Genomic DNA, 26,052 nt, shown 5'->3' on the forward strand with positions numbered 1-26,052 from the left:
CAGCATTGAGGATGTGCCGGCCAAAGGCCTGAGGGCCTGGCAGGACGGGGCTCGAGCTTCGGTCCTCATTGCTGTCGTAGCGCCTGCCACGTCGAGGATGATAGCCGTGGCGCGCTGCTTCTCCCTCGTCGCCGTGGGCACGTCTCCGGGCGTCGATGATGCTGCGTACGTCGTGGCCACGGCCGAGGCGTTGATGTACAGGGACAACGGAGGGCTGCCCGCCAACTGGTGGTGTTTGGTGTACGGATGCATCCTTGGTGGGACGCACTGAGGGCGCGCGCTGGCTGGTGTCGGATTCGCATCGCCGAGACAACGAACTTTCCGCCTGCTGCGCTGTTGCACGCTCGAGCAACGTGCGAATCTCCCGATAAGCGTGTCGATCTTCTGACGTCGCGGCCTCCGGGAGGCCATGCAGCAAGGCGGTTGCTGCGGCGATATTCTGGCTGGCTCGGGCAAAGTGAGGAAAGGCCCCATCGTCGGTGAGGATCCTTTGATGTACGGTGCGAGCTGTGGCGCGCGCGCGCCCCCCGTCTTTGCGGCGTTCAATCTCGCGATTGATGTCCGCGTATTCCCGTGCGAGCCCTTGCCCGACCTCATCGATCTCTTGCTGACGAGCCCTTAGCTGCTCCATCCTCAGGTGAGATGGGGCTATCCCCTCTTCCTCGAATCTGCTGTCAGGATTGTTTGTAGGGGTGGCCTCTTCCCTGGAGGCGCTTTCGACGTGACCCTCGGGGGTCTGCGTCATGTAGCATTTCCGGGAAGGGTGGTGGCTCCCCCTACTGGAATCTGAGCTGGAGAGTGATATCGGCTCCTCATTGAGGAGCTCGTAGAGGGTCTCCGTATCCCGCTCAATCGCCCCCACGAACTCGATGTCCGTGGGTGGTTGAACCACACGTAGCGCCAGAAGGCGGCCAGCGGTTGCCGCAACGTTGCGGAGACCGAACGGAAACGCTGTCGGGGTGCTCCATACGGACCCCTCCGGACACATGGTGGCATTGTGAGAGGCCTCCTTGGGTGACGGGACTCCTCGGGAGTTGCCCGGTGGGCCCTCAAGCCTGAGACGGCTGAGGTTGATGGAAGGGGGAGATGGGGCGGCTGAGCGAGTCAGCGCCAGCTCTCCTAATGTGATGATGAAATCCAGGTCGCCGAAATGCACATGTGCGCCCGGGGCCCAGGTGATTGCGTGGGTGGCCATCCGAGACCTGATTTGGAACGCGCAAAGCCCTTACCTAGCGCGCCAACTGTCGGTGTTTCGTACAAGCACCGGCAAGTAAATTTATAGTAATACGCGTTAGGCTCAGATGGTGCGCTAAAGGACACAAGATTTATACTGGTTCGGGCGGAACGTCCCTACGTCCAGTTCGTTGCTGCTTGTGTTATTAGCACCGTGAACGGTCTGTAGTAAGGGATACAAACTGTCGAGAGAGGGACTGGTCCCAAGTCTCTAATGGAAGGATTGAAATGGTGGTCAAGAGCTTCGTAGCTGCTTGAATGTGTGTATGAGTGCGCTCTATTGTTCGGTCCTATTTTTCCCGTCCTCCCTGATGGAGGAAGCGCATCCCCTTTTATAGATGAAGGGGCTGGCTTTACAAGGGTGAGGGCTCCAGGATGTGTACTCTACTTAGTCATGTGGCTCACGTTTACCTGGTCAGGTCCTCCATTCTGATGAGTGCGAAGGAAGATAAGTGCTTAGCATGTTGTCGATGTCTCTGTAGGATGTCAGATTAATCACAGAATGCTGCCCGCAGGGTATGGGCTGTAGTATAGTGATTTTGACTTATGAGCCTCCCTCCAGCCTTGCTCCGCACGCCTTCTGGTTCCCATGATTCCTTGTTGGGAGAATTCGGGGTCGGGGCCCGGTGTAGCGCCGTGGCCAAGGCCTTCTGACTAGGAGGACCTGAGGGATCGGGAATAGGGCGCCGCTCCCTCGGGTCCACAGCGTGGCGATGGAATATCCGTCGTTCGTAGAGATAGCAAATCCGTTCTTGGAGCGTAGCGATTGTCGTATATCTTCATTGGGTTCCGTGTCCCAGAGCTGAAGACGGCGCCTACAACTCTACAGGGTGAGATGCACGCACCTGTAATACCTTTTGGGCTCTGCGGCGCCTGGAAGGGTCTAAAGCATTAGTCCTGTCGTTCTCTGGCAGTCCTCTTCCTGCCAGGGCGCAGGGTATAGTCGTTGGAGCCATGGTTGACCCGAACGTCTTGTCTCGTCCTGTACCCATCATTATGAGGGATAGATATCGATCAGGGCGAGGCTCGTTCTGGGCCGTCGGATGAGGCGGAGACCAATCCCTATCTCTTGGGCGAGACTAACCCTATCCCTCCGGGATCGGGCGAGGCGGAATCCATCCCTTTGCCCTCGGACGAGACCGAGCCCGCCCTATAGGCGTCGGGCGAGACGGAGATTAGCCTTGAGCTTTTGGGGCGAGGCAGGGTTATCCCACAAAGGCGTCGGGTGAGGCTGACCCCGCCCCTCCGGGATCGGGCGAGACGGAATTCATCCCTCAGCCCTCGGGCGAGACCGAGCCCGCCCTCAAGGCATCGGGCGAGACGGAGTTTATCCCTCGGCCCTCGGGCGAGACCGAGCCCGTCCCAAAGGTGTCGGGCGAGGCGGAACCGAACTCCTGTCACTCGAACAAGGGATGACATGGAGCCCTTATGCGTCCAGAAGTTTTTCACGTTCGGTGGTTATCGGTTCCACCTTCTAGGGTATCCTGGTATTAGGTCCCCGACAGTACTAATAAAAAAATAAATTATAGAATCTGTCAGTAATCCGCGAGACGAATTTATTAAGTCTAATTAATCTATGATTAGCATATATGTTACTATAGCACCATATTATCAAATCATGAACTAATTAGGCTTAAAAGATTGGTCTTATAAATTAATCGTAACTATATAATTAATTATTTTTTTATTCTATATTTAATACTTGCATATCTCAGACATTCAATGGAACAGGGGCCTACCTATAACAGCACGTCCACTGTCCACAACACTGACTGATCAGACATCAGAGGGGGCCAATTATTAGAGCGCGACGAGGAGAATAATGGCCGTAGCAAGGCTGCTCAACAAGCCACCGAAGGCGAGGAGCTTGTGGATCCTCGTGCGCCGCCTCCTCCTCGGCAAAGGCCGCAACAAGCCGCCGCCGCCGGCGGCCGCGGAGGAGGATGGCGAGGGGGAGAAGAGCGGCCTCCTGAGTCGAAGCTCCTTGGAGCAGCTCCTCGTGATGACGGATGACTGCGACCCTGGCGACGATGGCGGCGCCAAGAAGCACGGCCAGCCGGTGGCGGTGCTGCTGCCGGCGCTGGCTCGGCCAGAGGCGGCTCCGGCGGCTGCGGTGTCGCCGGCAGCTAGTGACGCGCACCGTGGCGCACCGGCCGTGCACCGGAGGTTCATGTTCGGCGGGTTCCGCCGCCGGCTGCTCATGCGGCGCCCCTGGCGGCCGATGCTCGTCGCCATCCCGGAGTGATGGATCGGTCGGTTGATCGCAAGTCTGTTTATGTGAATTACAAGCGCTGGGATATGATTCGGCATTCAAGTGCGTCAGTCAGTCCGATCAACTTCGTACGGCGGTATTCCAGCGTTTCATTTTTCTTTTTCTGAGATGCACTTGTGCCCTGTAACTTTGCGTGCTCGCCCGGTTCTTCTCTGTTCCTTCCTACCCGCGGACGATCTGCTTTTTCTCGCTTTTGAATAGAATGTAACCTGTACATCAACTTGAACAAGTTATCTGATCCGGAAAACAATCTGCCGAGTATTGGGTGAGGAAAATCTACCTCGGACTCCGAGAAAGCAAACTCAATGATTAGTCCAACTTCTCTGCCAATATTTCAGTTCAAATTTGTAAAATTTCTCAAACGGTGTGGCTGAGCGAGCTTCTTGGCAGTATCTCTGGATAGCCGCGCCCAAGCTATCAACACAAGTCGACAAACGTTCAATGAAACCGGGGGTCATGTCATGTCTGTTTGGATCTTCGCTATCTTGCTTTCGGCGATGAAGAAGACTGACCTCTTTAGCAGCCATCATGCTGGGCTGGGCTACGCAACAGAAGAACAGCTGCATTGGACTGAAGATTGGCCCGCCTCTGCGATAAACCTTGAGGAATCGGGTCTATCTGAAATGGGCCTAATCAAGCCTGTCCGCGTATTGGGCTTATCTGGATCAGTACGCTATTGGGTTACGATTCTTGATTAATTGGGTTAGACTGGACCTGTAACTGAGACCTGGGCCTCCCATCAAGGATTATTAACTTGGGCTAGTGGGCCGGGAAAGGCAAATCTGTGGCCGCACGTGCTATTTCTACCGTTAATTTTCTCTCTCTATCTTCCCCCACCTCAATCGTCTCCATCTCTATCAATCTATGTATATCTATCTACTCTAGTACTAAAAAACCCGGATGTTATTGTCAGATTAACTTCTAATCGCCCCTCAAAGCTCGTTTACTCACCCCGCTCCTTTCTTCGCGCGACCGACGCACTTCCACGCACTTCTGCCGACGGTGTTACGGTGTTATGGTGAAAGACACACTTTGTGGGTCACTAATCAAACAAATTCATCGAAAAGAAACCCATAAAATCGTCTACACTTTGTGGTTAGGATCTAAACGTGTGAACAACTACTAAAGAAGTCTTTCCTTAAATGAAATATAATAAGTGGATGATCCATAAATAAGTGGACCATGGCAGTTCACACATTTATTTAAGTGGATGACCCATAAAATCCACTTAAATGAAATCCATAAAGCTTAAATCTATACCCCTAATAATAAAGAGACAAAATTTCAGCCTATTTTTTTGTACCATTTTTTTTTGTACGGCCTCCTCTAACTAATTCCGTGAATGTGAAAACTATTTCTATTCATCTCTCTATAACTTCCCGTTTTTCATATATATAGTAACATACGTAGGCCGTCTTGAGATAACCTGGATATGTACGAATCCAAATCCTAATCCAAATAGGTCCTTTAGGTCTTGAGGAACCTGCGTAAGAATCATAATCCTATTGCACTCTCATTTATATGACCCGTACGAGTTAGAACAGCTCATGTCTCGTGATGATCGATACCGATTCTAAGATGTATTGAATCGCGCCTTCCGTATTCAGTTGTACGTATGCGAGAGGTTATGGTTTTGTTTATTCCTCCACACGCTTTAATAAAAAAAAAATGATTCCGATTAGGTGAGAACTTTTTTTCTGCCGACCCTGCCTCCGCTTTTATAGTCTTATGGTTTATTGTTTCCAAAAAGTAAATATTAAAAATAATAAATACAGTATATTACATTCATAATAAAGAATATGTTTTTATACGTTAAAAATAAATACACTATTCAAAATAAATAATAGATCTTTTTGACCCGATTAGGATCATCCGATTTCTTTTTGTCATATGTTCTTTATCATAGAATAAGAATAAACAAGATATAGGAACTAAAATGAAGAAGCTCCCCTCGGCCCTCACTCTATGTCCGTGCCTGTCTGGGAGTCGGTCTGCCGCTGCTTTCTGTATTGCTCCCGCTCTGCCCCTCGCGCCATGTTCGTGCCCGTCTGAGACTCAAAGTCAAGAGTCAAGAGTCATTCTGCCGCTCTTTTTGTTTTGCTCCTGTTCTGCACCATCCTGGAGTTGATAGTCGTTCTGACTTTTGTTGCCATTCTGCATGGTCAGCCATTTGTTTTCTGTTTCCACACCCAGCGACCTCGGAAGCATCTTGAAATCGATCTTTTTTCTTTTTCTCTTGCTAGGACGTTCCAATTTTCATCAAGAGAAACAGATAGAGAGAGTCATTCGTCACGCATAGGAGTACCGTCCGTGTGTTTTCGTGTGTCATGCAGAGGGTCAATTTCTTTTTCCGTTTGGATGTATGTTTTTCCATTTTTTTTTGTCTTTTTTTCTCCCATTCCAACATGTTCAATAAATATAAATGCGAAAAACTGATAGATGAATAATATAAGTAAAAATAAAGAATAAAAGAAAGACAACAGGCTTTGAACTCATAACCTTTCATTGAAAAAGAAATGTTTTCCACCATGAAGTTATTAATATAATTTTGATTAAAAGCAAAACTCTTATAACCCCGGATCTGTCGATAGTCCAACTAATCAAACCGTGAGACTAGATCATAAGTAGTTTGTAACCCAATGCGGTCTGTATATCCCTGATTATTGCACCGGTGCAATCCCCGATTATGTCACGATATGAAAAATCGAGAGAGGCCTACTCTCATAATAATCCGACATACCAGCCCTAACATATCGATAACTATAAATCTACACTGACTTGAATTAAAAAATTTTACGTGTGTTAAAAAGAATTTGAAACTTGATATTTAATTGTACCAACAGATGTATGTACGAGCAAATATTTTTTGTGATTTATGTACGAGCAATTTTTTTTGTTCTTAGAAACGTGAGCATTATACATTGTCATATTATTTAATTGTTGTGTTTTAGATGTCATATAATTGTCACAAAATAAAGTATAACAGTCAAATTTAATAAAAAAAGAAAAAAAACGTAAGTAGTTATGCAGCATTTCCTCTCTCCGTTCTTCATAAACATTTTGATACATTTTTTCCCCCGTTGCAACACACGGGCATATTTGCCAGTGAAATCTAAAAAGTGGATGACCCATAAAATCCATAAATAAGTCTTTTTTTTATTAGAGGTGGGTGAAGGCCTACCTTCCTTGAGAATAGAAAAGGCACTAATTTCACAATTTTCTAGGAGCAAAAGAAAATAAAATACATGGAAACCTCATTTCCTCACGAGGAAAAAGCTCCGTAGCGAAACATACTGGAACAAAACCACATTGGACAAATAAACCCTAAGAAATCACCAATAGCAACACACAGGACTGAATGGAACCGCAATCCTAGTGTACAAATCAAAGTAAGGGATAAATAGACGATGCAAGATTCATACCATTGCGATTACAAGAAGTTGCGATGAACCAAAGTGGCATAGGCATTTCTACTCTAGAAGCTACCAGTAGTGGTTCTAATACTGTAGAAAAGGATCTGGTACAGTCTCCTCTACATTTTGGTTTTATGTCTGACTTGGCAGTGGTCGATACAATGAGAGGAGAGGGCACAAATGCTGTAAAGAAAGTTGAGCAGTTTGTGGCTACAGTTAATCAATCATGCAATGAAGTATCAAAGACTGGAACTTCTATTTTTGCAACTAAGACAAGAAAGATGTGGTATCTCTAAATACGATTCATGCACCAAAAGCGGGCTAACGGATAGGGCCACGTCACCCGCAAACCCGCTAGCCGTCGGATCTGACCAACATGCAATATGGACCGTCCGATCGGGGGCGTAGCGGGTCTATCACCCGTTAAGCAGTCGACCCGGATGGTCAGGAATCCTCACGAACCCACTGGCGAGCGACTCGCCTCTCCCTGGCGCGGTCCTCTCCTCCAGACCTCCAGGCTCCTGCTGCCCTCCGCCGCCCCACACCTCCCTCCTCCCGGAGCGGGCGTGGGCCAGTGGCCCCAGCACAGGCGGGGTGCGGGCGCCGCATTCCCAGCCATCCCGGCACGGGTGGGGGCCCCATTGGCCCCATTGGCCCCGACGACCCCAGCCGCTCCGGTCCCGGCCATCCCGGCGCGGGCGGGGGGCCCTGCTTCCCCTGCAACCCCGGCGCGGCCTGCTGTGTGAGTGTGGCGGCTCTGGCCACCCCATAGCAGGCGGCAGGCGCAGCATGGTGGCTGCAGGCCACCCTGGCGCGGGCGTGGGACTCCATCCACCTTCCGGGCTGTAGCGAATGTGGCACCGGTGGCTTGTCCCTTGGCCAGCTGCACCCGCACTCGGGTGTCCCTAAGTGGGCTGGTTCCCAGACCGAAGGGGCCTGAGGCGACGTCGAGCTACAGCCGACAGGAGGCCGTTCTCCTCCTCTGACCTGACCCCTTCGCCTACTCCTAGGTGAGGTGAGCTCTCCCTTCTTTCTCTAGCCATTAATTTTTGTGTTAGATTTGAGCCATCGTGAGATGCTTCTGTGTGCAGGGAGATGATCTATCGATTGGCGTCTAAGGGAAAGAGATGAACTGTTATTCCTGCGTGTGGGGGTATAACCCCAGGTACCCACGGCAAGGGATAGGGCCGCACGGTCAAGGATGGTCTAGCCCACAAGATTCAAGACTTGCGACGCATGGCACTGCTCGGCGTACGCTGCAAGACATCTAGAAGATTTGATCGGATACTACAGATATTGTAATATAATACTTGCCATATAATCGACTAGGATACTTTCCCTGTAACCCTACCCTCCATAGTATATAAGGAGGGGCAAGGGTCCCCTAGTCGGCATGCTCCATCCCACATTCAATCACACACGCAATATCATACGATAGCCAATACAAACCAACAGACCATAGGAGTAGGGTATTACGTCGTGCTGATGGCCCGAACCTGTCTAACTCTTGTGTCTCTGTTACCTTCTTGTTCTCGATTACACGCACCTCCGCCGATCAATCTACCTTCGTGGGATACCCTTCGGAGGACTGCCAATGATATTCTGTCGACACTGAGTTAGACGTGTATGTGTGCCTGGATACAATAGTGATGTTTGTCTGGATACTATAGTTTGGTGAGTGAGGATGTGACCTATCTTGCTGCATATGCACATTCGGATGTTTTTGTTTCATGGACTGTTTTAGTTAGAATCTAGAAAGATAGAACTGAAAATTCAAAAGTGAACTTTTAAATACGGTGCATGTCTGTAATTTTCATGCCAGTAAATGTGGACGGCGGAAAAGCGATGGGTCATCCTCTGCCGTTGAAAGCTCTAGTTTGGTTTTGGTTAATTGATGAAACCCTAAGTGCTAACCTAGTGTATCAAGATGATTATGAGATAGATAGCACTACTCCAAGTGATGAAGCAATGGCGAAGATCATGACAATGGAGATGGCATGGTGATGGTCAAATGCTTAAACTTGGAAAAGAAGAAAGAGAAAAACAAAAGGCTCAAGGCAAAGGTATAAAATATAGGAGCCATTTTTGTTTTAGTGATCAAGACACTTAGTGAGTGTGATCACATTTAGGATAGATAGCCGTACTATTAAGAGGAGTGAAACTCGTATCGGAATGCGGTTATCAAAGTGCTACTAGATGCTCTAACTCATTGCATATGCATTTAGGATCTAGTGGAGTGCTAACACCCTTGAAAATATTTGTGAAAATATGCTAACACTTGTGCACAAGGTGATACACTTGGTGGTGTTAGCACATCTACAAAGGAGGTGGTGTTTGCAGGGTTGAGATGGGTTTGGGGTCCTATTCGGCCCTTTCGGGAAAATGAAATGCCTATTTTCTATTACGCCGGATGCAAATTCTTATGGTTGGCACATTGGATCAAGGGTGAAGAAGTTAGAAGTGAAAATGAGTTGATCGCGAAGACGCTGGCGTCGGTCAACTGACCGGACGCTGGGTCTGAAAGCACCGGACGCTGGTTTCTGCGTCCGGTCAAACTGACGGGTCTACACAGTACCGAGGGTATTGCACCGGACGCTGGTCTATGTCCGGTCAAGGTGGACCGGACGCGTTTGGTTGAAAAAATATGCCTCGGGGAGCTTACTGGAAACGACCGAACGCTGGGGCTTCAGCGTCCGGTCAGTTTTACCGGAGCGTCCGGTCAGCTTCGTAGCCGTTGAAATCTGACGAACAACGTTTGAAGCTGGTGACGCGTGGCGTCCATCGGGCGACCGGACGTTGAGGGCCAGCGTCCGGTCAGTATGATCGGAGCGTCCGGTCAGAGCGCGTTTTGCCCAGTGAAGGGGTATAACGGCTCTATTTGATGGGGGTTCTATTTATAGCCCCATGACCGGCTCAAGGGGGTAACTCTTGCACATTTTCATTGACATAACAACCTTATGAGCTTAGCTAAAGTCCTCCCACTCATCTCCATCATTGATTCATCATCTTTGTGAGATTATGAGAGAATCCAAGTGCATTGCTTGAGTGATTGCATCTAGAGGTACTTGGTATTCGTGTTGCACTGCGGATTTCGCTTGTTTCTCTTGGTGGTTGCACCACCTAGACGGTTGGAGCAGCGGTGAAGGATCGGCATGAGTTGGTGATTGTTCGTGGCCGCCTTCAGTGATTGTGAGGGGAGTTGTACCTTCCCCGACGGAGTGTCAAAAGGTAACTCTAGTAAATTGCTCGTGTCATTGAGTTACTTCACTTGTGGGTCGGTTCTTGCGGTGTCCTATCATGTGGACGAGGTTTGTGAAACACCTCTTAGCCGCCGAACCACCAAGTGTTGGTCGACACAACGGGGACGTAGCGTGTTGGCAAGCACGTGAACCTCGGGAGAAAATCAATTGTCTCTTGTCTTTGGCATTCTCCCGGTGATTGGCTATATATTCTTCTTGTGATTGGTTCATCCCCTACACGTCGGTATAATCACCTTACTCACTTATTTACATTCTTGCAAACTAGTTGATACAAGCTCTTTAGTGTAATTAGAATTGAGAGCTTGCTTTATTATTTACATTCATCTAGTTGAGCTCTTTAGAGTAGCAAGATTGAGAGCTCTTAGTGAGTAATTACTTTTGAAGTTGTGTGCCTAAGTAATCATTGCAACTAGAATTGTTGGATAGGTGACTTGCAACCCTTGTAGAGCTAGAGCAAGTTTGCATTACGCTATTTGTCATACTAATTAAATTGCTCTAGTTGATTTGTAGAATTTTAAATAGGCTATTCACCCCCCTCTAGCCATATTAGGACCTTTCAGCCGTCAGGTGCAGCACACACGAAGCAAGCCGAGAGAAACCGCGTGGAGCAGATTTCGAGCTCTCTCTCGGCTTGTAGTGGACACTGGACCGGATGGTCGTGACCGAGGGCGTGCCAATCAATTTGACCCTATAATTGATAAGAAAAGAAAATTGATCAGTAATTTAAGACAGAATATGCCGTCATTTGTCCAGACAGTTCGAAATATACGGCCAAGTGGCCAGCAAGATAAGACTATCGACTAGAGAGTCGATATCCCGCATGTTCATGATATAATGTAAACAAAATAAGCATATCGGTAATTATTATTTTCTCAGTTACATGGATCTAACTTAGCCAATGATTATGAAAAAATGCAAGAGGTGTAAAGATAGTCGTGTAAGCGTTCAAGTGAGAGACATACTAGCTTTTTATCCTGGACAAAAACAAGTAAAAGCATATAAACAGCAAGTACATCCTCGATAAACATGGCTATCGGCTAAACTAGCCGATTCCGGTGATCTTATCGTATAGCATGCGATCGCTCATCCGTTGGATATAAATAAACCTACAAACAACTAGGCCCAATTTATTGTACTGTCAACAGATCGGGTCGTCTGATGCAACACTGATAGTAGAACCCTAGATCAGAGACCAACAATCAATAGATCTATTTACATCGCAAGGAAATAATGGAGGCATGTTATACACGTGGAAGCTCAGGCCATCGGCTAAATAGCCGATGGAGACATAGTGGGTGGCTTGACTCCATGCTCTTCTTAATAGATAGATCTGCTAACCGACAATATCCAATCTGACACACTATCAACAGGTCGAGTCGGCTAATACAGCATTGATAGCGGGGTCATACCGGGTACTAGTGATCAATGAATCTATCTCTTAATAGAACACGACTTCAACCACCCACCATGTACGATCAAGATCGAGATAGATTAGTTATCAAACAGGATCTAACATCAATAATTGAATTCAACTGTGATAATAATCGGCAGACGATATATTAAAATAATAAGACCAATAAATCTCAATCTTAATCGGGCAATTGGTGATATTGTGTTAAACAATAAACTATTTAGCACGATATCGATAACTTTGATTAATACCAACATTTACAAGAGATCAGTCGTCTGTTGCAGCCTTATAAAGATTGATACGAATCGATAACTAATCTATACCGTGATTTGTAAGAGATCAGTCGTCTGTTGCAGCCTTAAAAATAACAATATAGATCAATAACTAACTTATACCGCGACTTGCAAGAGATCAGTTGTAGGCGCAACTGTTGCATGTGAGGCAGGTGCCGTTCCATTTCTTCATGAGTGGAGCGCATTAATTCGCGTGGGAACCTTGCATGCAGAGGAAAATTGTTGCCACTCCTATAGCTGCATGCAGTAAAGAGAGGGCTCAGCTGGCGCATGTGAGACTGAGGAAGTAGGGCGCGTAGGTGGGTGCTCGACTGCTCGGCGCTGGGGCAGGCACGCAAAAGGTGAGGCGCAACAGTCAGCGTGTGGGCCCATCGGACGGACAGCATAGCGGGGCAGGCGTGGGCGTCAAGACGGGAGCTAGCGTCCAGAGCGTCCGAGCGCAAGCCATGCCTACAAGAGAATCAAACTTCACTAGCAAATAAACTGAGTAAAGTTCATGGCCAGTTCTCGAACTTGTACAGGTGTGTCATCTCGGTCCTCAAACTTAAAAAATGTCACTTTGTCCTTAAACTCTGTTTGGATCTCATATTCATCCAAACGGGTATTGATCGGTGCCCGCGTATAAGATTAGACTTGATTGCTTAAAATAGAAGATTAGCTGAGGTTATATATAAAATGGCTTAGACATAAAAAAAAATAGACAAATATTTATAAATTTTGCGAGGGGTTGTTTTGGAAACAGTCGTCTTCTTCCTCACGGTGCGGCTTCTCGGTCGCCTGCACGACGGCTGCTCTCCCGTGCCTGGGCGCGGCGGCGGCAGCTGCTCGCCCGCGCTCCTCGTCAGCAGGGCCATCGTCCTCGTACGTGAACTGGTCCGTCGAGAAGAACACGGCGCCCATGCGCTGGTACGTGAAGGGGCAGGTCTGCATGATATCGTTAGTGAGGATGTTGCTGCGGATGCGCAAGGAGCTGCTGGTGTGCGTCATCACGAGCGACGCGTTCTCGCCGGCGATGCGTGCTCCGTGGCAGCGGCACGCGTTCTTCATCTGCACCAGCAAGTTGTTCGGACTGGACCCCGTGCTGTGGTGCTGCTTGTTCGTGCACCCGTCCATGCCCGGCACCACCATGGTGCAGCCGTGGCGCGCGAACGTCTTGCAGAAGCCCGCCGCCGCCTCGGCCGGCCGCGACCACGCCCCGTGCCGCCAGTGCATGAACGGGATCTTCGCCGACAGCTCCACGGGCTTGTCGCCGAACACGGCGCTGACCGTGCCCAGGACGCGATCGCCGTGCTCCACCAGCCGAACACTGGCCGAGGACGTAGTTTGCCGGCGCGCACTGGCCCGTCAGGGCACTGGACCAGGCACGGCGAGCAGCTGCTGCCTCATAGGGCTGACATGTGGGTCCAGATCCATTTAGGTGAATATAGGACCCTAGCAGAGTTTAAGGCCCAAAAATAACATATTTTTTAAGTTTAGGGATCAGGATGACACATTCTCACGAGTTAAAGGATGGGCCATGCACTTTACTCTAAACTGACATTACTTGTCTGTTAATATACAACCTGTTCGATTGGCTGGTTCGTATCATTGCTGGTTTGTAAGGAAGTACTGCTGGTAAGTTTGTGTGAAAGAAAAATACTATTCTAGCTAAAAATTTACGATTATTTACGACATGGCACAGCCAAACGAACAGGCTGATAATCAAGAAGCTGCACGGTTTTATCTCAGGTAAGTAGCAGCCGAACTCAAAGCAACCCGCAATATTAACCTGGCCGCACCACGCGGACACGCGAGCAGCGACCCAATCCCGTCGGGCAGCGGCGGCGTTCGGCCACCTGGTCACTGGTTTGCTGCCCTCCGTGCCTGTGCGTGCGTGAGTGGGCCCGGTTGGCTTCTGGCTACAAGTTAGCTTCTTGGCCTGTTTGAATTTCTGGGCTGGAGGCGAGACCAAGGGGGCCGGAGATCAAATAATTCCTCCGATATTTCAAAAGCAATATTATTGATAGAAGAATCTTCCACCCTTGAGTAGCAACACCCACGATTATAAGAGATGAACTCCGATGGAATTCGCCACGAGCCCAAGCCTGAAGCTTGATCTCACGATCTTCACGGCCTCAACAGATGGGCAGCTGATAGATGGAGGACAATTCGCCTCCTAGGGTTCCTGGTGTCTGCAGCGCATAATAACCACGATAAAAAAAAAACTTCCTCTACTTACACGGCCAACACCCTAGCCAATATAACACACGCAGGTGCTGAAAACGGACTTGACCTGACACACCAGGCTTTGGCCAAGCCAAAGTCCGACTCTAACTAAGGCTGGATAACGAGCCGGCTCGGCTCGTTTCGGCTCGGCTCGTTCTGGCTCGTTAAAATAACGAGCTAGCTCGGCTCGGCTCGTTATCCAAACGAGCCAGAAAGCAAGCTCGGCTCGGCTCGTTAAAAGCTCGAGCTGGCTCGTTAAGCTCGCGAGCCAGGTATAAAAAATACAAAAAATATAATATTTGTATTTATCTAAAGTTTGAGAATAATAATAATACAAAAGAAATGCATCTAACAACCTTAAATCGAATAAAAAAATTAATATGCGCTAATATATATACAAGTATAATAAAATACTACAGTATTCATGGATCTAACAACCTTAAATGATACTTTTTTTCCTAGAAGCTTGGCTCGTTTAGCTCGTAAGTGGCTTGCGAGCTGGCTTGAGTTGGCTCGTTATAGCTAACGAGCTAAAATCTTGGCTCGGCTCGGCTCGTTATCTTAATGAGCCGAGACGAGCCGAGTTGAGCCGGCCACGAGCCAAGTGAACTAACGAGCTTCGAGTTTTTCGTCCAGCCTTAACACTAACCCAAACAAAGTGTATGTGAAAGCACGGCCAGGCCAAACCGACCAGGACTCTCCAGCGACACATACATGAATACATGATTACTAATAATAGATAATAAAAACTATGAATACATGATTACTAATAATAGATAATAAAAACTAAGATAGCCTACGACTCTCCCTTACAAAGAATATTAAAATAATCCGGCAAGGCTGCTAATGACAAGCTAATTTAGTCTCTGATAATGAACAATGGCGACTTGAATCACGTGATGTCCAAATTTATAGAGCCAATAAAATATATATTTCCTTGGCTTTATATTTTTTGCTTTCTTGAATGTTGTACCTCGAAAAATGATATGCGATGATAGGCCAATGCTAGCAAATTTCTCCATATTCTTGTTATATTTCTCATCAAAATAAATAGCTCTAAATTGAAGACCAGATTATATTAGAGAATTACCGATTGCTATATTTGAATTATCACTAAACATGTCTCCATGAACACCCTGAGGAGCTATGGGCTCATCACCTTCCTAGCCGCAACACACGGGGAAAATAAAGTAAGAGCAGAGCCCGAGTCTGAGACTATTCTGTAGCAGTTAAAAAAATTACACGTGAGTTTGGTTTTTAGGAAGGGGACCACCTGTATATGTGTTCTTAAAATTGACATCCTTGGATAGGCTATCATGGACACATCTGATTCATGTTGGCTACTGATGCATGGATTCTCTTGTGGTGTATAATTATGGATGAAAACAGTACGGATATTTTCCGACCGTATTCGAAACCGAATCCGTTTAGAGGGGTTGAGATCTGTCCGTATCCGAGTCCGGATATGCAACATCCGATACCGTATCCGTATCCGAATACTCAAATTGCATATTTATGATGTCGATATCCAATCGTATCGTATCCGACATAGTTGACACTATCCGTATTCGAACCCGAATCCGGATAGAAATATGAAAACAAATGTAATATCGGTGATATCCGTCCGTATCCGATCCGTTTTCATCCCTATGTATAATCTTTATTTGAGATTAAGTTATTCTTTTCTAGAAACAATGACCTATATTTGTTAACGATGTGTTCTCCAAAAGTTGCAGACTTTATACCTTCCTCTTCAGGGCGACATGTCCTCCCAGATGGAGATAGGTGTGGAGAGGAGGCACTAGATCTAGTGGTGGTGAAGCCCAAACAGGTGAGGTGGGTGCGAGTAAAGATGGCAACGGGGCCCTGATCCCCGATTCCCCGCGGAGAATTCCCCTATTAGGGGACGGGGATGGGGCCAAATTGATCCCCACGGGGATCTAAACGGGGAAAAATTGCCCCCCGTCGAGTCTGGCGGGGACGGGGATGGGGGATCAATCCCCGTACCCGATATCCGCTTCCCCGCCCCATTTAGTACACATGCTTCGCTTTCTTTGTTGATGGCCCAACTAGCCCATGAAGGCCCAATATCATCCAAGTATATAACACCGATAACCCTAACTTCTCCACCCTCGAGTTCCCTATCCCAGGCTCCCAGCCACCCCTTCCGCCGTCGCCAGGCTTCCAGGTGCCCGTCACCATTCACCACTGCTGCACGACGGCTCTAGCAAGCCCGCAAGTTGTCCATCTGTGCACCTCCGGCGACGGCGCATCCGCGCGATCCTCCAGTAGCGGCGATGCATCCACGCGCAGACACTATGGATAGCTGTGCCCTGCAGCCGCGCGTGCTCCACAAGAGCAGCAGCTCGTGTCCATTGCTCCCCACGGGCAACAGTGCGTTCTTCCCCATTCCCCAAGGATAGTAGCGGCTTCTTGAAGTAGGTAGGTACTGGAACTTTAGATCAAGACTTATCACCACCGCCGTGGTCCATGGATTTGTCCTCCACGTCCCTACTCCCTACTCAATATCTTGCTATTTGGCTATTTCTATTTTCTTGATTGCTATTTCTGGATTGTAATTCGTGTTGTACTCTAATTTCATATCAATGCCTTATGTGAATGGTGATGATGATAAACAAACGCGGGGCGGGGATCCCCGACGGGGATTTTCCCCCATGCGGGGACGGGGATGGGGAAGAAAGCTTCCCCGTTAGCTTTGGCGGGGACGGGGACGGGGATGGGGACGAGGACGGGGACGGGGAATTTATCTCCCCACGGGGACGGGGATGGGGAGGCATCCCCCAACGGGGAATTTCCCGTTGCCATCTTTTAGGTGCGAGGACGACGGATGCGTGGAGAATCGCAGTCAAGGTGGTTTTCAACACACCTCCCTTGTGATGGGATGGTGGGGAGGTGATAAGGTGGAGTGAGAGATGGTGATGGTGATGCTCAAGACAGGGGTTTGACCCTGATGACAACCGATGTAAGCCCATCACCTATATATGTGTTTGTTTTAGAAGCCTTGCGATTTGTTAAAGTTTGGCCCATATAACTATGACACCTACTTTGATAGATAAGAGAGGTGTTATGGTGTTATGGTAAAAGGAGTCTACACTTTGTGGGTCACTGACCAAACAAATTCATTGAAAAGAGACCCATAAAATCGTCTACACTTTGTGGTAGTATCTAAATGTCTGAACAACTACTAAAGAAGTCTTTACTTAAATGAAATATAATAAGTGGACGATCCGTAAATAAGTCATTTTTTAAGTGGATGACCCATAAAATCCATATTGAAGGCTTAAATGAAATCTAATAAGTGAACGACCCAAAAATCCATAAATAAGTCTTTTTTAATTGGAGGTGGATGAAGGCCTTCCTTCCTTGAGAATAGAAAAGGCACTAATTTCACAATTTTCTAGGAGCAAAAGAAAATAAAATACATGAAACCTCATTTCCTCGTGAGGAAAAGCTCCATTGCGAAACATACTCGTACGGAACCACATTGGACAAATAAGCCCCAAGAAATCACCAATAACAACACATAGGACTGAATGGAACCCTAATACTAATGCACAAATCCAAGTAAGGGATAAATAGACGATGCAAGATTCATACCTTTGCGATTACAAGAAGTTGTTCCTCCCCTTCCCTGCCACAACACGTGAGGAAAATAAAGTGAGAGCAGAGGGCGAGCCTTAGGCTGTTCCGTAGCAGTTATAAAAAAATCACAAGTGAATTTGATTTCTAGGAAGGGGGCCACATGTGTAAATGTGTTCTTAAAATTGGCATCTTGGATAGGCCATCATGGACACATCAGATTCATGTTGGCTACTTATATGCATGGATTCTCTTGTGGTGTATAATCTTCATTTTAGATTAAGCTATTCTTTTTCTAGAAATGATGACCAGTATTGGTCAATGATGTGTTCTCCAAAAGGTGCAGACTTTATACCTTCCTCTTCTGGGCGACATGGCCTCTTGTATGTGAAAGGTCCTAAATGGCTAGAGAGGAGGTGAATAGCCTATAAAAATTCTCTACAAATACACTAGAGCAAAGGGTTAGTAACCTAAATGGCAAAATACAATTTTGCTCTAGCTATACAAGGGTTGCAACTTGCAAGCCACCTATACCAACAATTCTAGTTCTTTATAATCTCTAGGTTCCCACAAAGGCAATGTCACTAATCTATAAGTTAGTGAGCTCTCAAAGACTAACTAAAGAGCCTCACTAACCAAACTAACAAGCTCTCAAAGATTAACTACACTAAAGAGCTTGACTAGGCAAGAATGTAAACAATGTAAATACTAGAGAGAGTAGGGTGATTATACCACCATGGCAAGATAGATGATCAAACACAATATGAATGCCAATAAACACCGAGAGAATACCAATGGAAACAATGAGACAAGCAATTTTTCTCCCGAGGTTCACGTGCTTGCCGGCATGCTAGTCCCCATTGTGTCGACCAACACTTGGTGGTTTGGTGGCTAATTGGCATCACACCAAGCCTTCACTAGGCACCGCAAGAACTTACCACAAGTGAGGTAACTACATGACACTAGCAATCCACTAGAGTTATCTTTCGACTCTTCGCCGGGAAAGTACAAGACCCCTCACAATCACCAGGAGATGGCCACGAACAATCACCAACTCATGCCAAAGCTCCTCCACTGCTCTAAGCCATCTAGGTGGCGACAACCACCAAGAGTAATAAGAAATCCGCAGCCACAATGATCCCCAAGTGCCACTAGATGCAATCACTCAAGCAAATGCACTAGGAATCACTCACAATCTCACTATGATGATGAATCAATGATGGAGATGAGTGGAAGGTGTTTGCTTAGGCTCACTAGGATGTCATGTATGTTAAAGTGCCAAGAGAGTGAGCCCCAAGCCGGCCAAACCCTTTAAATAGGTGCCCTAAGAAAATAGAGCCATTGCTCTATTGGAGGCCTGACCGGACGCAGCCCCGCATCCCTCCTTTGAACCTCAACCGCCAGATCTCAACAGTCACTTAACGTTTCATGCACAGTCAAAGAGTGACCGGACGCGCTTCTTGAAATGACTGGACTCACCACAACGTGGCGTTCGATCAAGTGTAGAACGACACCAGTCACCAGAGAGGGTTTCGGGAGACCGGACGTGTCCTATCGCGTGCAACCGGACTCGCCAGTGCGTTCGGTCCTCTCTACGCCCTCAACCGCGCCTACGTCAGCCATGACCTGACGCACCCCCTGCGCGTCCGGTCGTGTGCTTGTCACTGTGTCCGATCGTGAAGCCACGCCACGCCCTCACTGTACCGAGTGATCGGACCCTGCGCCAATGTCCGATCAAGCCTCAGTCCTCTCGGCCAAGTGCATCGCTACCTAGGGTTAGGTACTGGACGCGTCCGGTCAACCCGATACCAACGTCTGGTCCTACACCTTCTCCTCCTTTTCTTTTTTCTATCTCCTCAAACACTACACCCTTGCTTCCAAGTTGCTAACCACAAAGTGTGTAACTTGTGTGCTCGTGTGTTAGCATTTTTCCAAGCATTTTTCAAGGGTTAGAAGTTAGCACACTAGGTCCCTAATGCATATCCAAGAATCATGTCACCTAGTGGCACTCGATGATCGCTTAGCCAAATATTTCCCCTCTTTATAGTACGGCTATCGATCCTAAACACACTCACACCCTCTATGGTGTATTGAGTGCCAAAACAAAAACCTATTTGATATATTTGCCTTGATCAACTTGTTTTTTGTTTTTCTCTTTATTCTTTTCAAGTTGGAGCACTTCATCTTCAAGGTTGGTCACCACCATCACCATGACCATCATCTAGCTCCACCACTTGGCTTTGGACCATCCTCTCTTGTCTACACACTTAGCTCAAGGATTAGTCCATAGGTTTCATCAATTATCCAAAATCAAACTAGGGCTTTCAGTATGGAGATAGGTGTGGAGCGACGGTGCTAAATCTAGTGGTGGTGAAGCCACTAAAACTGGTGAGGTTGATGCGAGGAGGATGGATGCATGGGGAATCACAATCAAGGTGGTTTTCAACCAACCTCCCTTACAATGGGAAGACGGGGAGGTGATGAGGTAGAGTGAGAGATGGTGACGGCGACGCTCAACATAGGAGTTCAACAACAACGAATGGCTAAGTAGGGTTAAGGTTCGACTTACCTTTTATATAAAGAGAAGATTAATCTTGTCCGTTGACTAAAGATTCGGTGTCTGGTAGATTTTGGGCCAGGATGTATCAATATGGTTTTGGGCCAAGATATACAAATATGTACGGTGCTTAGTAAATATGTTAAATATCGTAAACAACCACAACAACTTAAAGAAGTACATAGATATACAAAACAATACTGATGTACCGCATCCAAGAATTCCAAGGCTTCCATGGCACCTCCCGCAACAGTTACTAAAGAAAATAAAAAACACACATTTACACACAAAGAACAATGGATCATAGTAACATAACATTGCATCCTCCTGATGTTTTCTCTACTATATAGATGTTGCATAACATGTTCTGAATTTCTATTTATGATGTAGTTCAAGGTACAAATAATTGCAAATGAATAAGTGCTAGTGTCATGTCTGAGATAATATTGTACCAGCATTCTCTATTGTTTAGAAGCAAGCGAAAATCACATTACTAAAATATTAAGTCAGAACTACTCGATAATTATTTTTAAAACTCATAATAACCATGATACCTACAATATTGAAACTATTTAGGATAATCGATGCAACAAAGCAATCAACACGGGAATCATCCACAATGAGAACATGGGGAGTTTGGGTGGCCATGGAACTAGCCACACAGGTTCTCTGTGTTAACCTTTGGTATAGGTAGTTTGCATTACAATGTTATGTACGATTGAAGGTAGAATAGACTTGTTTATATAGTAAATGATGAATAACTCACAATATCCCTAAGAAACTCACAATATCATTAAGATAGAGAATTAACAATATCCTTAAGATAAGGAGATAGCAAATACTAGCTGGATTTGGTTGTCATGCCTCATGACACGACAAGATGATCTATCATTTAACAGTAGCCAGATCCACCTACCACATCTTGAAATGTGAAGATTAATTATATCTTGCATATAGGTGCCTGCTACATCTTCGTATCTATGCCTAAAGATCCACTCAATATTGTCCAGCAATATGGAAATAATAAATAATATATAAGAGAGGTGTTATGGTGAAAAGAGTCTACACTTTATGGGCCACTAAGCAAACAAATTCATTGAAAAGAGACCCATAAAATCATCTACACTTTGTGGTAGTATCTAAATGTGTGAACAACTACTAAAGAAGTCTATACTTAAATGAAATCTAATAAGTGGATGATCCGTAAATAAGTCTTTTTTTAAGTGGATGACCCATAAAATCCATATTGAAGGCTTAAATGAAATCTAATAAGTGGACAACCTGAAAATCCATATAGAAGTCTTTTTTTAATTGGAGGTGGATGAAGGCCTTCCTTCCTTGAGAATAGAAAAGGCTCTAATTTCACAATTTTCTAGGAGCAAAAGAAAATAAAATACATGAAACCTCATTTCCTCGTGAGGAAAAGCTCCATTGCGAAACATACTCGTATGGAACCACATTGGACAAATAAGCCCCAAGAAATCACCAATAACAACACATAGGACTGAATGGAACCGTAATACTAGTGCACAAATCAAAGTAAGGGATAAATAGATGATGCAAGATTCATACCTTTGCGATTACAAGAAGTTGTTCCTCCCCTTCCTAGCCACAACACATGGGGAATGTAAAGTGAGAGTAGAGGGCGAGCCTTAGGCTGTACTGTAGCAGTTAGAAAAAAAATCACAAGTGAATTTGGTTTCTAGGAAGGGGGCACATGTGTAAATGTGTTCTTAAAATTGGCATCCTTGGATAGGCCATCATGGACACATCTGATTCATGTTGGCTACTGATGCATGGATTCTCTTGTGGTGTATAATCTTCATTTTAGAACAAGCTATTCTTTTCTAGAAACGATGACCTATGTTTGTCAATGATGTGTTCTCCAAAAGCTACAGACTTTATACCTTCCTCTTCAGGGCGACATGGCCTCTCATATGGAGATAGGTGTGGAGAGGCATCGCTAGCTAGATCTGGTGGTGGTGAAGCCATTGAAACCGGTGAGGTTGTTGAGAGGAGGACGGATGCACGGAGAAGCACAATCAAGGTGGTTTTCATCCAACCTCCCTTGCGATGGGATGGTGGGAAGGTGATGAGGTGGAGTGAGAGATGGTGATGGCGACGCTCATGATAGGGGTTCGACCATAGAGAATGGCTAAGTAGGGTTAAGGTTCGACTTACCTCTTATATACAGAGAAGAATAATCTTGGTCGTTGACTAAAGGTTCGATGTCTAGTAGATTTTGGGCCAAGATGTATGAATATGGTTTTGGGCCAAGATATACAAATATGTACGGTGCTTAGTAAACATGTCAAATATGGTAAACAACCACATCAACTTAAAGAATTACATAGATATACAAAACAATATTGATGTACCGCATCCAAGAATTCCAAGGCTTCCATGGCACCTCCCGCAACAGTTACTAAAGAAAATAAAACACACACATTTACAAAACAAAGAACAATGGATCATAGTAAAATAACTTTGCATCCTTCTGATGTTTTCTCTACTACATACACAAACACATTTACACACAAAGAACAATGAAATTTAATAAGTGGATGACCCATAAAATCCATAAGGGCCTGAAAGTGCATCTAGCCCTTTAGTGGGTTGTGGATTATTGAATGACAATATGATTAAAGGACTAATCCATTTGCTAAGTGTGGATAGGAAATATGTTATCTCACATATATTTAATAAAATCCAAAATAATGTATTGTTAGAAACAATTTATTTCAAACACAAGACAACAATGCAAATGAATTCATGTAAGGCTTATTCATTGTGGGATTCGATAACTCATATGAAAGCAAGCACGTTGAAAAATAATTAATGAGACAAGAGGGATTGCATATGGAATGCTCTCAAGCTTGCTATATGAAAGACAAGTATACAAATGAATTTAATGAATGATTCAACACCAAGTGTGACTAGATGACTTGAGATGGTGAAGATAGCAAGGAAAGGCTTCGAGGTACTAAGCAAGGGTGAAGGGCAAGCGACGCCTTTGTGTCCAAAGAACCTAGCTAGGGTAAAGAAGGAAGTACTTGCATTTAGTTGAGGTACTAATCAAGCTATGAAGGTCATATTGATTTGGAGGATCAAATCTATATTAGACAAGTTGATGAAGTGACTGGATGCATTTGGAGTTATTCATATTTGATGAATGGAATCAAGTCACGTGCTCAAGATGGCTATACTCAAGTGAAAAGATCAATATCGACATGTTGGCACCCTCTCTCGATGAAGATTGAAAGCTATGGCATTTTTATTCAAGGAAATTCAACTCAAGCGCTTCAAATTCCGTTTTCAGTTAAACTTGAGTTATAGGTATGCCATACTATTAAGAGGGATGCATCTTGTTGATAGATAATCATTCATAAGTGCTCATGCCAACTCATGTGAGTTATGAGTGTTTGAGAGATAAAAGAGCTAACTTGTTTTTTGCTGGTCTGGCAACGTGTCCGGTATTTGCCCAGCCACGGTAAAATTCTTGATGTTCTCAGGTTGATTCATCGGGAATTCCGACATGAGTCAGGAGTTCCGGCAATCATCGGGAGTTCCAACGTCTCGCGCTTCACTAACATAGTAGCCGTTGGGGCTGTACGGCAAATACCGGACGTGTCCGATATTGCCCAACGGCTACATAACGGCTAGTTTTTCAAAGGGGCTATAAATACCCCTTAGCCTCCACCTTTGGAGGCTGCTGATTCTGCTGATCCTCTAGCACGTTTTTAGCCTTGTAAACACTCTCCAACCCTCTCTTAGTGATTGATTGATTCAAACTTGTAAAATCCATCTTGTGGGTTGAGTGAGATTCAAAATTGAGAGCAAGCCACCCTTGAGCACTTGTGCATATTTGTCGATTTCGTGATTTGCATTTGTTACTCTTGGACTCTTCGGTCCTAGACGGCTAGGCGTCGCCGGAGAGCAACCGAAAGATTGTGGTGTGCCTTGGAAAGTTTGTAACGGTCGATTCCGCCACCGCAAGGGAAGGAATCAACTAGTGGAAGGAGGAAAAGGAGTTGAAAAAGACTCCGGCTAGAGTGACCTTCATGGTACCCTCTAGGGCTGACCTTCGCTGGGTCGCCCGCAGCCCCCTCAATGGAGAGTAGGACTCAACCGAGTTTGAACTTCGGTAAAACAAATACCGTGTCTCGATCTCTCTCTACATTTGGTATTTGTGATCTTTGTGTGTTGTTTAAGCTTATCTGCAGGTTACCAATAGTGGTCTAGACCTTGGTTTGAAAAGAGAGATCAATCGAAGCAAGTTGAGAGCTGGCCGGGCAAACCCGTGAATACCGGACATGTCCGGTATTTGGTCACTGCGCTGAATTTGTATACCTGTTGCTTTAACTTGTTTGTTGCAGGGTTGTATCTTCTAGACTTATTCTATATACCTTGTATTCATTATTGGCTAACTCGTGAGGGATTTATTTATCTGAATTGGGGTTTCCATGTAATTGGAAACTCCAACACTAATCGTTTCCGCATTTTAAAGGGTTAAAATTTAGAAACACCTATTCACCCCCCTCTAGGTGGCATCCTCGGTCTTTTTAGGGCCTGTTCAGTTACCTCGGAATAAAGACCTAGAACGATTCCCGGCCAGAACGATTGTCTAATCTGTATAACAATGATCAGTGGAAATAATTCCTGGACTCAATCCGGACTAACCGAACAGGCCCTAAAGAAGTGTTTTTTTAATTAGAGGTGGATGAACACCTACCTTCCTTGAGAATAGAGAAGGCACTAAATTTCACAATTCCCTAGGAGCAAAAGAAAATAAAATACATGAGACCTCATTTTCTCATGAGGAAAAAGATCCATAGCGAAATATACTGGACCAAAACCACATTGGATAAATAGGCCCCAAGAAATCACCAATAACAACACATAGGACTAAATGGAACCGTAATACTAGTGCACAGATCGAAGTAAGGGATAAATAGATGATGCAAGATTCATACATTTGCCATCCTTGGACATGAGATTGCAGTTTTTGTAAAGAGGGTTTGCAGTTTACTACTAACTTAATTTTACTAGCTGTCTATCTAATGTTCACCTGCCGCTAATGATGAATCACTGCAACTTACTACAATTGTTTCTCAGCTGTGATAATTGTTTTAATTACCAAATGATCATGGACGCATTCTGCTGGTGGCTCATCATTGGTCTCAGTGTCGTGCATGACCCCGTGGTGCTCTTCCATCCATGTGGTGCAAGTTTTATCATTCCAGGGAACTTCGTTTTGTGTTTGTCGTCTTGTCAAATTAAACTGGAGTGGACTCCCTCTACGTCCGGTGGGTGTTCTCAATTTCAATCTCTTGTGAAAAGTCAATTTTTTTTTGTGCAGTGATTTCCATGGTTACCAACCGTGATGAAACTTAATTTCTTCCGTGTTTTTTTAGGGTGTAGCATTTTTAGTAAGCAATCATAAATCAAACAGATGTAGACTTCAAACTAACCTGTGAATAATTTACCTGTTTTATACAAGTATTATATATCTTACGTTTGTGACCTTTGTTACTGATATTTGTCATATCCATCTACATTTTAGGTAACAATACGAGACAACTAGCTTATGATGATCTCGTGGACATGTTACTGATTGGATGTACTTATTATCTTATAATATATTTCAATAACTATATGTGCATTTATGTTTAATTTGTAACACGATGGCTATTATTTCTAACATGCCTCTTTTTTCTATGGTTAATATTTAGCTTTATATCAAATACATTGTTAATGAATAGACGAGATTTTACATATTCCTACATCTGTGGCTACCTATCATGAGAT

At 45.5% G+C, this 26,052-nt stretch overlaps 2 protein-coding genes across 2 annotated transcripts; one reads left to right on the forward strand and one right to left on the reverse strand.

Annotated features, from left to right (window-relative positions):
* The first annotated feature begins 3,027 nt into the window (after positions 1-3,027).
* Positions 3,028-3,815, forward strand: LOC136451684 (uncharacterized). Its single transcript, XM_066452372.1, has one exon. It carries the CDS (start codon positions 3,056-3,058, stop codon positions 3,476-3,478), a length of 423 nt encoding a protein of 140 aa, XP_066308469.1. The 5' UTR covers positions 3,028-3,055; the 3' UTR covers positions 3,479-3,815.
* An 8,775-nt stretch (positions 3,816-12,590) lies between these two features.
* LOC136454356 (inactive beta-amylase 9-like) lies at positions 12,591-13,094 on the reverse strand. Its single transcript, XM_066454803.1, has one exon. The coding sequence runs from the start codon at positions 13,092-13,094 to the stop codon at positions 12,591-12,593; it is 504 nt and encodes a 167-aa protein (XP_066310900.1).
* Between the last annotated feature and the right edge of the window lie 12,958 nt (positions 13,095-26,052).

This window comes from Miscanthus floridulus, chromosome 5 (assembly GCF_019320115.1).
Source record: "Miscanthus floridulus cultivar M001 chromosome 5, ASM1932011v1, whole genome shotgun sequence".
NCBI classification, from domain to species: Eukaryota; Viridiplantae; Streptophyta; class Magnoliopsida; order Poales; family Poaceae; genus Miscanthus; species Miscanthus floridulus.

Bases quoted from the DNA above. Each gene is read 5' to 3' on its own strand.
- LOC136451684 (XM_066452372.1), top strand. From the start codon at position 3,056: ATGGCCGTAGCAAGGCTGCTCAACAAGCCACCGAAGGCGAGGAGCTTG.
- LOC136454356 (XM_066454803.1), bottom strand. From the start codon at position 13,094: ATGCACTGGCGGCACGGGGCGTGGTCGCGGCCGGCCGAGGCGGCGGCG.